Consider the following 11,585-nt stretch of genomic DNA (forward strand, 5'->3'; position numbering starts at 1 on the left):
TGTCCCCTCGGAGTGGGGGAGCGCAGTGGCTCTCAGAACCCGTCCCCCCGGGACTGATGGCCATGGTTTATGATGCCACATGGACTCCCATGGTTCAGGCCCCTGCAGATGCTGGGGTCTGGAGGGACCCACACCAGACACATGGCCCCCATGGGCTTTTTCTGTTTCCACATTAAACCTACCATAATTTCCCATCAATTAGTGAATAAAATTGACATTTCTTGTGAAGAGGATGCGCACGCTGTTGCCTTCATTCTCCTGCTCTTGCTTCTCCTTTATCTTTACCCACGGTGTGCTTAACCTCCACAGCTGGCTTGGTTAAACTGCTCACCCATCCAGCCGTCCGTCCTGTCTTCCTTCCATTCCTGCATTCGCCCAGCCCGCGCCCGCCCGCCCATCCCCTACCCAGCCCGCGCGCACCTGCCCGCCCCCCCCAGCCCCCACCCAGCCCGCCTCCGCCCGCCTGCCCGCCCAGCCCCCACCCAGCCTGTGTCCACCCACCCACCCATGTATTCATCCATCCTTCCGTTTATCCGTCCACCCACCATTTGCTGAATACCCGCTATGACCCCCATGTTACGTCGGATACAGAAACCCTAAAGAGGAATATGGCACGGTTCTTTGTCCTTCAGAATCTCCCATGTTCGAGGGGGGAAGAGACAGTGATGATGATGTAGTTCACACTTACTGAGGACTTACGGGCCTGGTGGCACATGCCAAGTCCATCCGACATTTTCCATGGATGTGGCTGACTCCATTGGAAAGATGCCTTAGTGAAGTGCTGAAGTATTCCCTGGCAGGGGGTAACGCTCCCTTCTGAAGAGGCCCAGGCAGGTCAGGAATGACCCTCACATAGAACACCGGGCAGCAGTGACCATACATAGGCACTGGGGTCTGGGCCACAGCTTAAACTCACAGCATGGAGACCTCATCCTGGACAAGAGTAAGGAGGATCCAGCCAGGGCAGTGGGGATGGACCTCGCCCTGCTGCCCCTGCTGCGTGCATGCGTGTGGGGATCCTTCCTGGGACATCTGCTTACAGAGAGCACGGGCATATGCGTCCGGGTGGGCGGCTCACTCTCGGGCTGTCTCCCTGGCGGGGAGGGGGACGCGCAGCATTGGGTGGCCCTGGCTCTGGGCTTGGTCATTTCTAGAAGGACACAACCAAACCATCAATGATTAGACAAAAGAAGGGACATTCTTAATGGGACAGAAGCTCCAGAAAAACACAGCCCGGGGCTCGGGGAGGTGAGAAGAGTAGTTAACACTAATTGTGTCGGCCTTGGGCTGAGGGCTGCTGGCTGGGTCTTCCGCGGAGTCTGGGATCTGCATCCGGGTGGCCACCCAAGAGCCCACTCATAACTAACCCCTGTGTGTGCTGCTGCCTGGACCCTCCCCTGACACTCAGAGAAGGTCATCCACAGGCAGAGATGAAAGTGAAGGGGATCTGGGCTCCTTCAACTCCGAAGAGTAGGGCCTTTAGGGCCTCAGACGCCACAAGTCCTCGGAGTGCAGATGCCGTCCCCGTGAGCCTGGAGTGAAGGGTTTCCAGTTTCATGTCCTCCAGGGATGAGTGTGGGTCCCCCCAGACCAGCCCCGAGGGGAACCCCCTTATGTGCCATCAGCAGCGAGTGGACGGACCCTTTGTGGTCGAGGACACACACGAGAATCCTGCAATGGTGCAGGTCACGTGACCCAGCACTGCACAGGGGTCGCGTGGATGTCGTGGACGTGGGGCAGAATGAGAGAAGCCACGCACGAGGCTTGGTCCTACATGTGTCCCTTACGTTGAGCTCTGACCAGGCAAGATCACCCATGGGGACAAAGGACAGAGGCTACTCTCAGGAGGACCTTGGTCCCGGGGGAGGTGGCAGGGGGCCTAAGGGCGCAGGCGGCGGCCACGTGGACGCGTCCACTTCATGAAAATTCATACAGCTGTACAGTTTTGGTACTTTCTCTATATACGTTATACTTAACAGATTTACCAAAAAACACCCCAAACTAAGGCCTGCACAGTAAGGAAATGAAGGGTCCCCAGCAGGTGAAGAAGTCCCAGCACGTCGGTCTGTGGGGAGGGTGGTGTGAGGTGATACAGAGACTCAGCGTGATGCTGCGTCCACGTTCTTTCATTTCACAGATAACTCACCGAGCACCTGCTGCGGGCCCAGTCCTGCCCTCGGCCCGGAGGCTACGACGGGGAAGAATCCACGCTGAGCCACGCTGCCCGCAGGGAGCTTGCCACCGAGTGAGGGGCGGCCGGTAACTCACGTCCTGGCTTCACTCTTGGCCCCAGGCCCCTAAAATGGTGGATGCGCTGGGCACACACAGCATCTCCAGGCCTGCTCTGGGTGCAGGTGCTGCAGACAGAGCCCCTACCCCCAGGCTGCTCCCAGGCTGCTGGGGACACAGAGCCGGGGCCGGGGGAGCCCAGGGAAGGGCCAGACCCAGGCTGGGGAGGGGTGAGTCAGGGAGGCTTCCAGGGGGAGGTTGCCTTTGGGACGAGCCTAAAGGTCACGTAGGAGGCGAGGGCTGTAGGGTTGCTCCTAGCTCAGGGAGCAGGGTATCTCTCCTCCTGCAATACTGTTTCCCCAAATCGCTCCCTGCTCCCTTCAGCCTCATCTCCAGTACCTCTCCCCAGTGTGGGATGATGTGGGCCGTGCCCACTTTAGCTTCTGGGAGCAGAGGCTTGTGTCCTGTCCGGCCGTCCCCCTGGAGTCCAGCCCAGAGCCTGGCTCACCCTGGCAGCTCAAGAGATATTTGTGCAGCTGACCTTTGATTGGCTAGCTGGCACGGTGCCCGGGACCCCCACCCCATGTGAGATCAGCTTTTCAGCTAGAATCACCCGAGATGTTGCGTGGCGTTCCTAGGTCCCCATCTCGGTGCACCCTGTGACCTTGCCCACAACACGTCTCTCGCTGAGCCTCAGTTCCCCTCATATGTCGGGGAAGATAGACCTGCTTTAATCAGCAAGCGGCACACGGTAGGTGTTCAGGGGGCGCGGCAAACAGTATGGTGATGTGCAAGGCCCATGTTATTGAAGGGTCGGGCTCACCGTTTCTCAGAGACCCAGAAGCCAGGGCGTGGCCAGCACTGCAGGTGGGCGAGCACAGCTGGAGTGGACACGCTGGGTGCACGCTGCGTGGCCGTGTGGCCTTGGGTCCCGTGCCCAGCATCCACCCCAGGCTCTCCATGACCCCGGTGCTCCACAGGAGGCCGCCGGCTGCCCCAACCTTGTCCTCCACCTGTAAACAAACTGCTTTTCTCCTGCTGACCAGTGCTCACTGGCAGGAGACACAGAGAGAAGCTTTCTGGTGGTGCTCAGTGTACTCTTCTCCCTGCTCCAGGCTGTGAACTCCAGGAAGATCCATCCACCCATCATCATCAACTCACCCATCTATCTTTCCTTCTTCCCTCATTCCTCCCTCCCTCCACCCACCCACCCATCCATCCTTTCTTCCTAGGAGAGGTTTGTTGAACCAGGACATCCCACGTGCCAGGTACCGTGTGATCCTGCCGGGAGGTCCCTCCGGACGTTTGCAACGATGTAACCTTGTAACAATGTAACCCGCACTACCGCACACCATTTTTTGAGTCACCTGCTTCTCTGCCGGCTGATTTTAATTACTGAGCCAGGGACTGGTGTGCAGATGGAACCTCTTCTTGATGGTGGGTCAGCCCCCACTCTATTGCTGTCTGGGAAGAGAGTGATCGTGAAGAGACAAGCAACAGCACAAAGCGCCAAGTCCTCAGCGACCGGTCACGATCACCAGGCAGCCGTCAGTGGGGTGCCAAGTGGCCTGGGGTCCACCGTTGTCACGCACGGGCAGGGCATCGGTGCCGAATCCTGAGCCGCTGAATTGTTTACAGGTTCTCAGGATGGAGACAGCAGGAAGCCCTGGGACAGGTGAGACAGGACGGAAGCCTGCAGCGGACCCAGGCAGTTTCGGATGTTTCCTGGTGCAATGATTCATCCAGAAATTTATTTTAAACCTCATTTCTATCCAGTGGTGATCGTGGCATGTTGAAACCGGACCCTGGTGTGGCTTTCTCCCCTCCCCCAGCACCAGGCCATGTGGAAGGGAAGTGCAGGGTCTCCTACCCCAGAGACAGTGGCAGGCATGTCTCAGCCCCGTCACCATCCTGCTGTGTGCAGAGCCTGGGCCTCTGAGTCCTCATCTGAGAACTGCACACGGGCCAGGTGCCCCGAGTCCCCTGACACGGACAGTCCTGCTGTGGCCATACCCCTTCGCTGAGCCAGTCTTCTGCTGCAGGAGGGAGCGGCCTGCATGGGAGCACGGGCCGTGGGGTGAGCCAAGCTCTCCTGAGTCACCGGGGTCAGACTCTTCCGCCCTGACCCGCACAAGGTGGGTGCCCAAGCCAGCACCTCCGGGCTTCTCAGGGAAGGAAGGAGGGGGTGGCAGGGCTGTTGGGGAGCCCTGGGGTGGAGACCCTGCAGGATCCGTGGGCCGAAGGGCCAAATGAGAGTGGGGGCAGGGCAGCCCCTGCCCAGAAAGCCCCCTGAGACAGCCTGTTGGAGGCCAGCCAGGAGGGCGCTGGGCAATTGCGCATAAACGGCCCCTTCCCAGAGCTTTTTGGAAGATCCCCGCATTCTCTCTCCTGTGGTGGCCCAGGCCCAAGGCCACGTCAGCAGCAGGCCCGGCCTGGGAGGCAGCCTGTGTTCTCAGGGTTTCCACGAGGCACAGGCTTCTGGCAGGATGTGCGGGAGACCAGGCGCCCAGGGAACTGCTTTCCTCTCCTCAGACAGAGAAGGAAAAAGTGACTTCCAAGAACTGAGTCGCATTCAGGAACCTTTCTGCCTTGAAAGGACGCTTTCTCTGCACCGGCTGGCGCTTGCAAAGGGCTCTGATTCTGCCCGCCTGGCTTCAGTTGCGTGTAAGGGCAGCGGGGGCAAAGGGCCTGCGGGGGGGGGCCCTGACCCAGGAGGGGAGACAGCCAGGGGGAGCGAGGGCTCCGGGGGGATCACCAGGCCCAAGAAAGCATCTTCGTGGGGCAGGTGGCCCTGCTCACAGCCAGCTTCGTAACCAGGCCCTGACCCCTGTGGCCACAGCAGCCCGGACGAGGCCGTTCTGGGAACCTCAGGCTTCCCACCCGTCAAATGGGCAAGAGGTGGCAGGAGACAGGGCGGCTCTAGATTCATCAAAGACTTTCTTGCGTTCTTTGCAACCTTGACAAGGGGTGTGGGGTGGGTCCTGCCCATGCCCTCATGTCATTTGCCCTTAGGTCCCATTTTGTGTCCTAGTGTCCCCCAGCCAAGGAGGAGATGGGTGGCCCGGCTGCCCTCCCAGAGCCCAGCTGTGCAAGCAGCGCTTTCTGGGAAGACAAAAGGAATCTTCACGGAAGCCCCAGCTCAGCGCCACATCTGGTCTGCGTCGGGGCAGAGGAACGTGTGGGGAGGGAACGAGAGTGTTCACAATAAGTAGGACAACAACCACATTTCCGGAGGGCTTGGGGCGCCTGGCACACAGGCCATGAGACAGCTCACTGGGTGGTCCTAGATGCATCCATCATCCCCTCCAAATGTCATCTTCAGAGAGCCAGACAGAATGTGCCTGCAAGGGCTCTGGCCGGCCTGGTCGCCCTGCTGGGTCACTAACTTTGTGAGTGCCCGTGGGTGGGCCCCTGTCTTTGGGGGCCTCCGTTTCCCCATGTGTGGAGTGATGGGGAATGAGCCTCGGTTAGGGAAAGAGCCAGGCTTCCTCTGGTGGGGAGGAGTGGGGGTGCAGAAGTCAGGTGTGGAGCTGAGCTGGGGAAGGGGTGAGCTTGGTGAGACCCCGGCAGACAGGCTGAAGGGAGAAGCAGATGCCGCTGGAGCTGCAGGGACGGGCCAGTGAGGGGTAAGTGGGTGTGCTTGAGTGGTTCTCCGGAATGTTCCTTGGTGGGGGGGGGGTGGGCAGCAGGTGCTCACCCCTTTGAAATCCTGCTCTTCCCCTCCTCTTGGCTGGAATGCAGGTCTGCTAGTTGGAGCTGCAGCAACCACATTGTGACTCTGAAGACAGACACCACTCACTAAGTATGCTGAAGCAGAGAGAGAGGAGGATCTGGGGTTTCTGCCAACCTCACATCTGCAGGAAGACAGCTATAACCTAATCTCTTATAAATGCAAGACAGCTATAACCTAATCTCTTACAAATGCAAGACAACTATAACCTAATCTCTGTTATAAATGCAAGACAGCTATAACCTAATCTCTGGTATAAATTAAATGTGAAATTTTTAATCAAAATTTTGCAAATTGAATCCAATAGTATGTAAATAGGATAATATTTTACAACCGAGGCAGATTTATGCCAGGAATACAAGGTTGGTTTAACATTTAAAAAGCAATCAGAGTAATTTACCACATTAACAAGCAAAACATGAAAAACCAACAATCATCTCAATAGAAGCTAAAAAACCATTAGCAAAATCCAACGCCTATTTTTGGAAAAAAGTCTCAGCACACTAGGAGTGGAAGGGAACTTCCTCCAGATCCAGGACACCTGCAAACACCCACCGTTTACACCCTACCTGGTGGAGCAGGACTCACGCCTCCGGGAGCAGGGACGGGACGACGTAGGGGAAAAAGAACAAAGCCGAGGTATTATTACACCACCTGATGAAGGGAGGCGCACGCGGCACGCACTATCTCCTGGCATCCTTTTAAGGACTCCGCGGGGGAAACTGAGGTGTAGGAAGCTGCTGGATTACCGGATATCCCGCAGCGGCGAGCATGGGGGGCTGCAGGCTCAGGCGGCAGGACCGCCCGTTCTCTGCGGACTGCTGCATTTCCAGCTTCCAGCCCCATGCCTGGCACATCGCGCACGCAGGGCTTGGGAAATTACTAGTGGTAAGAATTGTAATGGCTAGCAGTCACTGTGCACTGAATCCACGCCTGGATTCAAACCCTGTTTGGATGGGACGGGGTGCAGAATGCACCCTTCCTGCACCTAGCGTCCTAAGGAGGGACTTTTCCTAGACCCTCCTGGGCTCTGGCCTCCAGCCTCTCGTGGCCCCTTGCAGGAGGAGAGCATCCTTCCTTGCTGGAGCATGCCACGCATACGCACACAGCTTCTGAGCCCTCTGGCCACTCCGGGCACACAGTATGGCAACTCCTCCCAGCCGCCAGGCTTGGGGGCAGCCCCTTGGAGAGGCTTGCGTGGGTCACTGCTGCTGGTGGCCAGGCGGTGGCCTAACCCCAGAGCCTGCCGTTAGGAAGCTATTATTGCTGCACAATCGAGCTATGTTCTTCTGAATCCAGCCTTTTGTTCTGTTTTAAGTAACAAAGCTAATAATGCATTTCCATTCCCGTCTGCCTGATTGCTTTGTCTCCCAGTTGGCTCCAACGAATCTCGGACAGGGCAAAAGTGTATGGTTAATTAAGACTTCTTTGCTCCCAGAGCTAATCCACACACCGTCCCTGCGGGGTGGGTTTTGTTACTGTCCTCATTGTGCAGACGAGGAAATTGAGGGCCAGAAAGACAAGTGAGCGGAAGGACAATGTCCCGTCAACGCACAGGCTCCTTGCCATAGAACACCCAGCCTCTGACACAAAGGGCCAGGTGGGGTGGCAGGCAGAGGGGGTGAGGAGGATGGACCCTCTGGGGGCCGCCCTGTGCCCCGTCGGCTCCCCCCTTAGCGATGGAATCACAGGCAGGACATGGGTGGCATCCCAGCTGGAGGGCAGGGGCTGGGTCCCCATGTGGGACCTGCTCGGCTGTGTCCCCGGCGGGCGCCAGGCCCCTCGCGCTGAGCAGGGCCACCCTGTGTGCTGGGGTCTGAGCAGCCACCGTGGGCTGGAGAGCATGCTGGGCCGGGATGCCGCCGTGTTCCCGGGGCCATCTGGAGGAGGCCAGTGTTTGTGCCTCAGCCTCTGGCAGGGGGAGGTTGCCAGGGCTGACTTTCCACTGCGAAAGGAAATGCTCTGGAAGGAATGGGGTGGCCACGTGGACCACAGCCCCGTTTCCCAGCCAAGCTCAGGCTGCTCTTCCTTCCAACGATCTTCCCTGTCATGATGGCCGAAGCCGCTTTCTAGCCTCATCCCTGGGACTACGGGCCTCGCTCTGCTCAGCAGATGTAGGCAGCCCCACAGGCCACACTCGGTTCCTGTGCCCCGGGAGCGCTGGGTCCAGTGGGGAGGCCGAGGAGCCGAGAGGCAGTCATGCATCCACGGCCAGCACTGCGGCCGTGACAGTGATCAGCTAGAGTCCTTCTGCAGCGCCGGGAAGCCCGTAAAGATGACCTTATTGAACACTTGAAACACACTTTGAGGCTATGTTATCACCTTGTTTTATAGACAAGGAAACTGAACTCAGAGAAGTTAAGGAACTTCCCTAAGGTCACCTAGCTAAAAGAGAAGCAGGGCTTTGAACCGTACTGACTGACCCCAGTTTGTCGGATTGTGATCCGTGTGGTTTCTGCTTGATAGAGGGGGGCAGAGAGGCTGGGAGAGCCCAGAGGAGGCACCAAAGATAGGCCTGGCATCAGAGAAGTCTGCCTGGGAGCAGTGAGAACACAGCTGGGTATTGAGGGATGAATAGGAGTTGGCCAAGAGGAGGAGGTGAGAGAGGGCAATTCAGGTCTCTAACTAGGTCCCAGCCCCGGGGTTGGGTGGTAATCAGGAGGGCTTCTGGGGGGAGGTGTTTCCTGGGGTGACACCTTCAGAATCCATCTCCATAGAGGCCCTGGGACAGACAGAGGTCGAAAACTCACAGCCTTTCATCGAGGGCCCTCCAGGGCACGCAGGCCTCCCTGTGAACCAGAGAGGTTTCTGGGCCATGGAATTGGCAAAGGGCAGCAGAAAAGCAGGGCAGAAGGAAGACGCCTTTCAAAGGAGGGTCAAGAATTTGCTGCTCGGGAAATATTTCTGGAAAAGTTCAACGGGGCGGCCTGTGGAATCTCAAATATTCCAAGTTTAAGAGGAAGAAAGGTTTGTGTTCCCTGGGATATCGGCCTGTCTCGGCTCTTCACGGGCGAGGCCGAGGCTTCCAGGGAGGGGCAAGGTCAGCACTGCGGAAGGCGTGCTTAGGGGAGCGCGAGTGGGAGGCGGGGGCTGAGCCAGCGTCAGCCCCTAACGTGGAAAACATTTGGGGCGGGCCTCTATCTGCCTGCCACTCACCCCTGCTCCGTTCTGTCTACGTGGCTGCCCCGGGGATGGGCGTCATTATTCCGGCGGCGGGGGGCGGGGGGGGGGCGACACCCAGGAGGCCCCACCCCCCCACTGACTCTTGGACGGGTCCTCTGCAAGATGCTGCCTCATCTGCAGACCGCTAGGAGAGAATCCACTGCAGGGGAACCAGGACGTGGCTGTCATCTCTAGGCCAGACCCACAGCTTTCTGCAGACCCGCACGCGAAGGGGCAGGGACCTGGCTTCCAGCCGCCCCTGGGGAGCGTGAGGGTGCACAGCGCAGTGGGACAGGCACTGAGGCTTGATACTCGTCCCCCGGGTGCTGCAGTCTGGACACCTCCTGTTTCTGTCTTGACGTTCTGCTCCCGGTTTTAGAGCCGAGGAAACAGGCATGCAGAGAGCCTGTGGCCGTGGGGTCCGGGCCCGGCTTCATGCGCAAGGGACTGGAGTGTGCTTGGAGATCCCGCTTCCCCCCAACCCAGCCCAGCACCCCCTCGCCGCCCCCCCGGCCCCGGGCAAAGCCCTCTGCAGCCACTGCACCAAAAGTGACGTCCCAGCAGACGAGACCGTGCAAGCACGCGTGTGGCCGTGCGTCAGGGCCTCTGAGCTCCGGGAGCTGATGTGCAGCACTGGACCCCCTGGGTGTGGAGGCCAGGCTCATGGAACCGCGCAGTCCTGTGCGTGTGTAATGATGTTTCCTAGAACAAAATGCTGACAGGGAGGATCTCCCACCTTTTCTTGATCCGGGGTCCCCACGATGCCTCTCCTCTGAGCCCAGGTTGTTACGGAAGTTTTGTTTTTAAGTTTATATGTTTTGTTTTTTAAATTCTCACACAGGCCACGTGCCTTTTTGGGCCTAGGGTGTTGTGGGTTTTAACACACGTGTAGATTTGTGTGAGTGCACCAGCCCGCCCCCCAGAGAAGCCCTTCAGGCGGCGCAGGGGCCCCTGTCCACGGCGCTCACGCCCGCCACCACGACCGCGGTTCTGTCCTCCCAGGACGTCACGTGAGTGGAACGAGACGTGACAAAGTCTTCAAAGCAGCTTCAGTGAAGGTCGCCCGAGAAGAAAGTGGGCCGCGGAGGGCGGCTTCTTTGGGCAGCACGAGGCCCTTGGGACCGTTCCTGTTGGTCACTGGGGGGCAGTGTCGGGGGACGTGGCCTGGTTTGTTTTCCATTCGCCCAGTGGAGGACATGTGCCTTGTTTCACATGGGTGTCCTTTGCCCAATGTGGCAGCTGTCAGCCACTGTCCTCCAGACGCCTGCCAGCCCCTCTCCCATGATGCTGTTGACACAACCCATAGACCTTCTGCTGTTTCCCAGGTCTCCAAAGCGTTGTTCACCTCTTTCTCTTTTTCTTTTTATTTTTTTTTTAAGATTTATTTATTTATTTTAGAGACAGAGAGAAAAAAGGAGCGTGCTCACGCAAGAGAGAAAGCATGGGCACACGCAGGGAGGGAAGTGGTAGAGGCAGAGGGAGAGAGCATCTCAAGCAGACTCCCTGCTGAGCGTGAAGGCCGCCCTGGGGCTCGATCTCACGACCCTGAGACCGTGACCTGAGCTGAGATCAAGAGTCGGACACTCAACCGACTGAGCCACCGCTCCTCTTTTTTTAATTGCACTTTTTATTGAGATGAAGCTCACATAATGTAAGTCACCCTTTTTTAAGTGTACAGTTTAATGGTTTTTAGTATATTCCCAATGTTGGGCATCACTAGTCTGCTTCCAGAACATTCCTACCCGCCCCAGGAAGAAACGCCTTACCTGTGAGCCCTCAGCCCCAGCCCCCCTCCCAGATTAGGAGCCCCTCGTCTGCCTTCTGTCTTTACGGATCTGCCCGGTGTGGACATTGCATATGGACGAGACCAGGGACACGTGGCCTGTAGCGCCCGGCTTCTTCCGCGGAGCTCCACATCCTCAAGGCTGCGGCTTGTGTCCTTCCAGTGGCTGAGGAGCATTCCCTCGTGCGGACACATCACATTTAAAAGCTCCGTTCGTGGGTTGGTGCACATGCGCGCTGCCTCCCCCGCCTAGCTACTGTGAATCATGCTGCGTGAGCATCCGCGTGCCGGGGTCTGGGTGAACCTGTGCTTTCAAGTCGGTTTGAACCAAATCATGTATGTAGCTGTGTAATTTCTGGGTCCCAGGGAACTCTATTTGTGATTTTTGAGGGACTGCAGAACTGTTTCCTGCCGCGGCTGCACCATTTTACCTGCCCACTGGCAATGCACGGGGGTTCCGATTTCCCCGTGTCCTTGTCAACACTTGCTACTTTCTGTTTCCCGTGAAAGCCGTGCTCGTAGTTGTCAGATGGTATGTCACTGTGATTTGGATCCACGTGTCTCCAGTGTTGAGGGACACGGAGCACTTTCTCATGGATCTGCTGGGCATCCGTATGTCTTCTTTGGAGAAGCGTCCATTCATATCCTTTGCTCATGTTAAAATTGGATTATTGGTCTTTT

General features: G+C 57.8%; 1 protein-coding gene across 10 annotated transcripts in view; it reads left to right on the top strand.

Moving 5' to 3' along the window:
* The window catches only part of TRMT44 (tRNA methyltransferase 44 homolog), a 31,961-nt gene extending 22,635 nt beyond the window's left edge, over positions 1 to 9,326 (top strand). For 3 of the 10 annotated variants that reach the window (XM_081812697.1, XM_081812696.1, XM_081812689.1), the window contains 3 exons: positions 2,138 to 4,893; positions 5,261 to 5,855; positions 5,971 to 9,326. In XM_081812697.1, the coding sequence (XP_081668823.1) occupies positions 2,138 to 2,214 (77 nt within the window). In that variant the 3' untranslated portion in view covers positions 2,215 to 4,893; positions 5,261 to 5,855; positions 5,971 to 9,326. Of the gene's footprint in view, positions 1 to 2,137; positions 4,894 to 5,241; positions 5,856 to 5,970 lie in introns of all 10 variants that reach the window. The other 7 variants (XM_081812690.1, XM_081812691.1, XM_081812692.1 and 4 more) reach the window with 7 other exon arrangements.
* Positions 9,327 to 11,585: the final 2,259 nt, after the last annotated feature.

The sequence above is a fragment of the Leptonychotes weddellii genome, chromosome 2 (genome assembly GCF_054177405.1).
Source record: "Leptonychotes weddellii isolate Sample4059 chromosome 2, ASM5417740v2, whole genome shotgun sequence".
In the NCBI taxonomy this organism is placed as follows: Eukaryota; Metazoa; Chordata; class Mammalia; order Carnivora; family Phocidae; genus Leptonychotes; species Leptonychotes weddellii.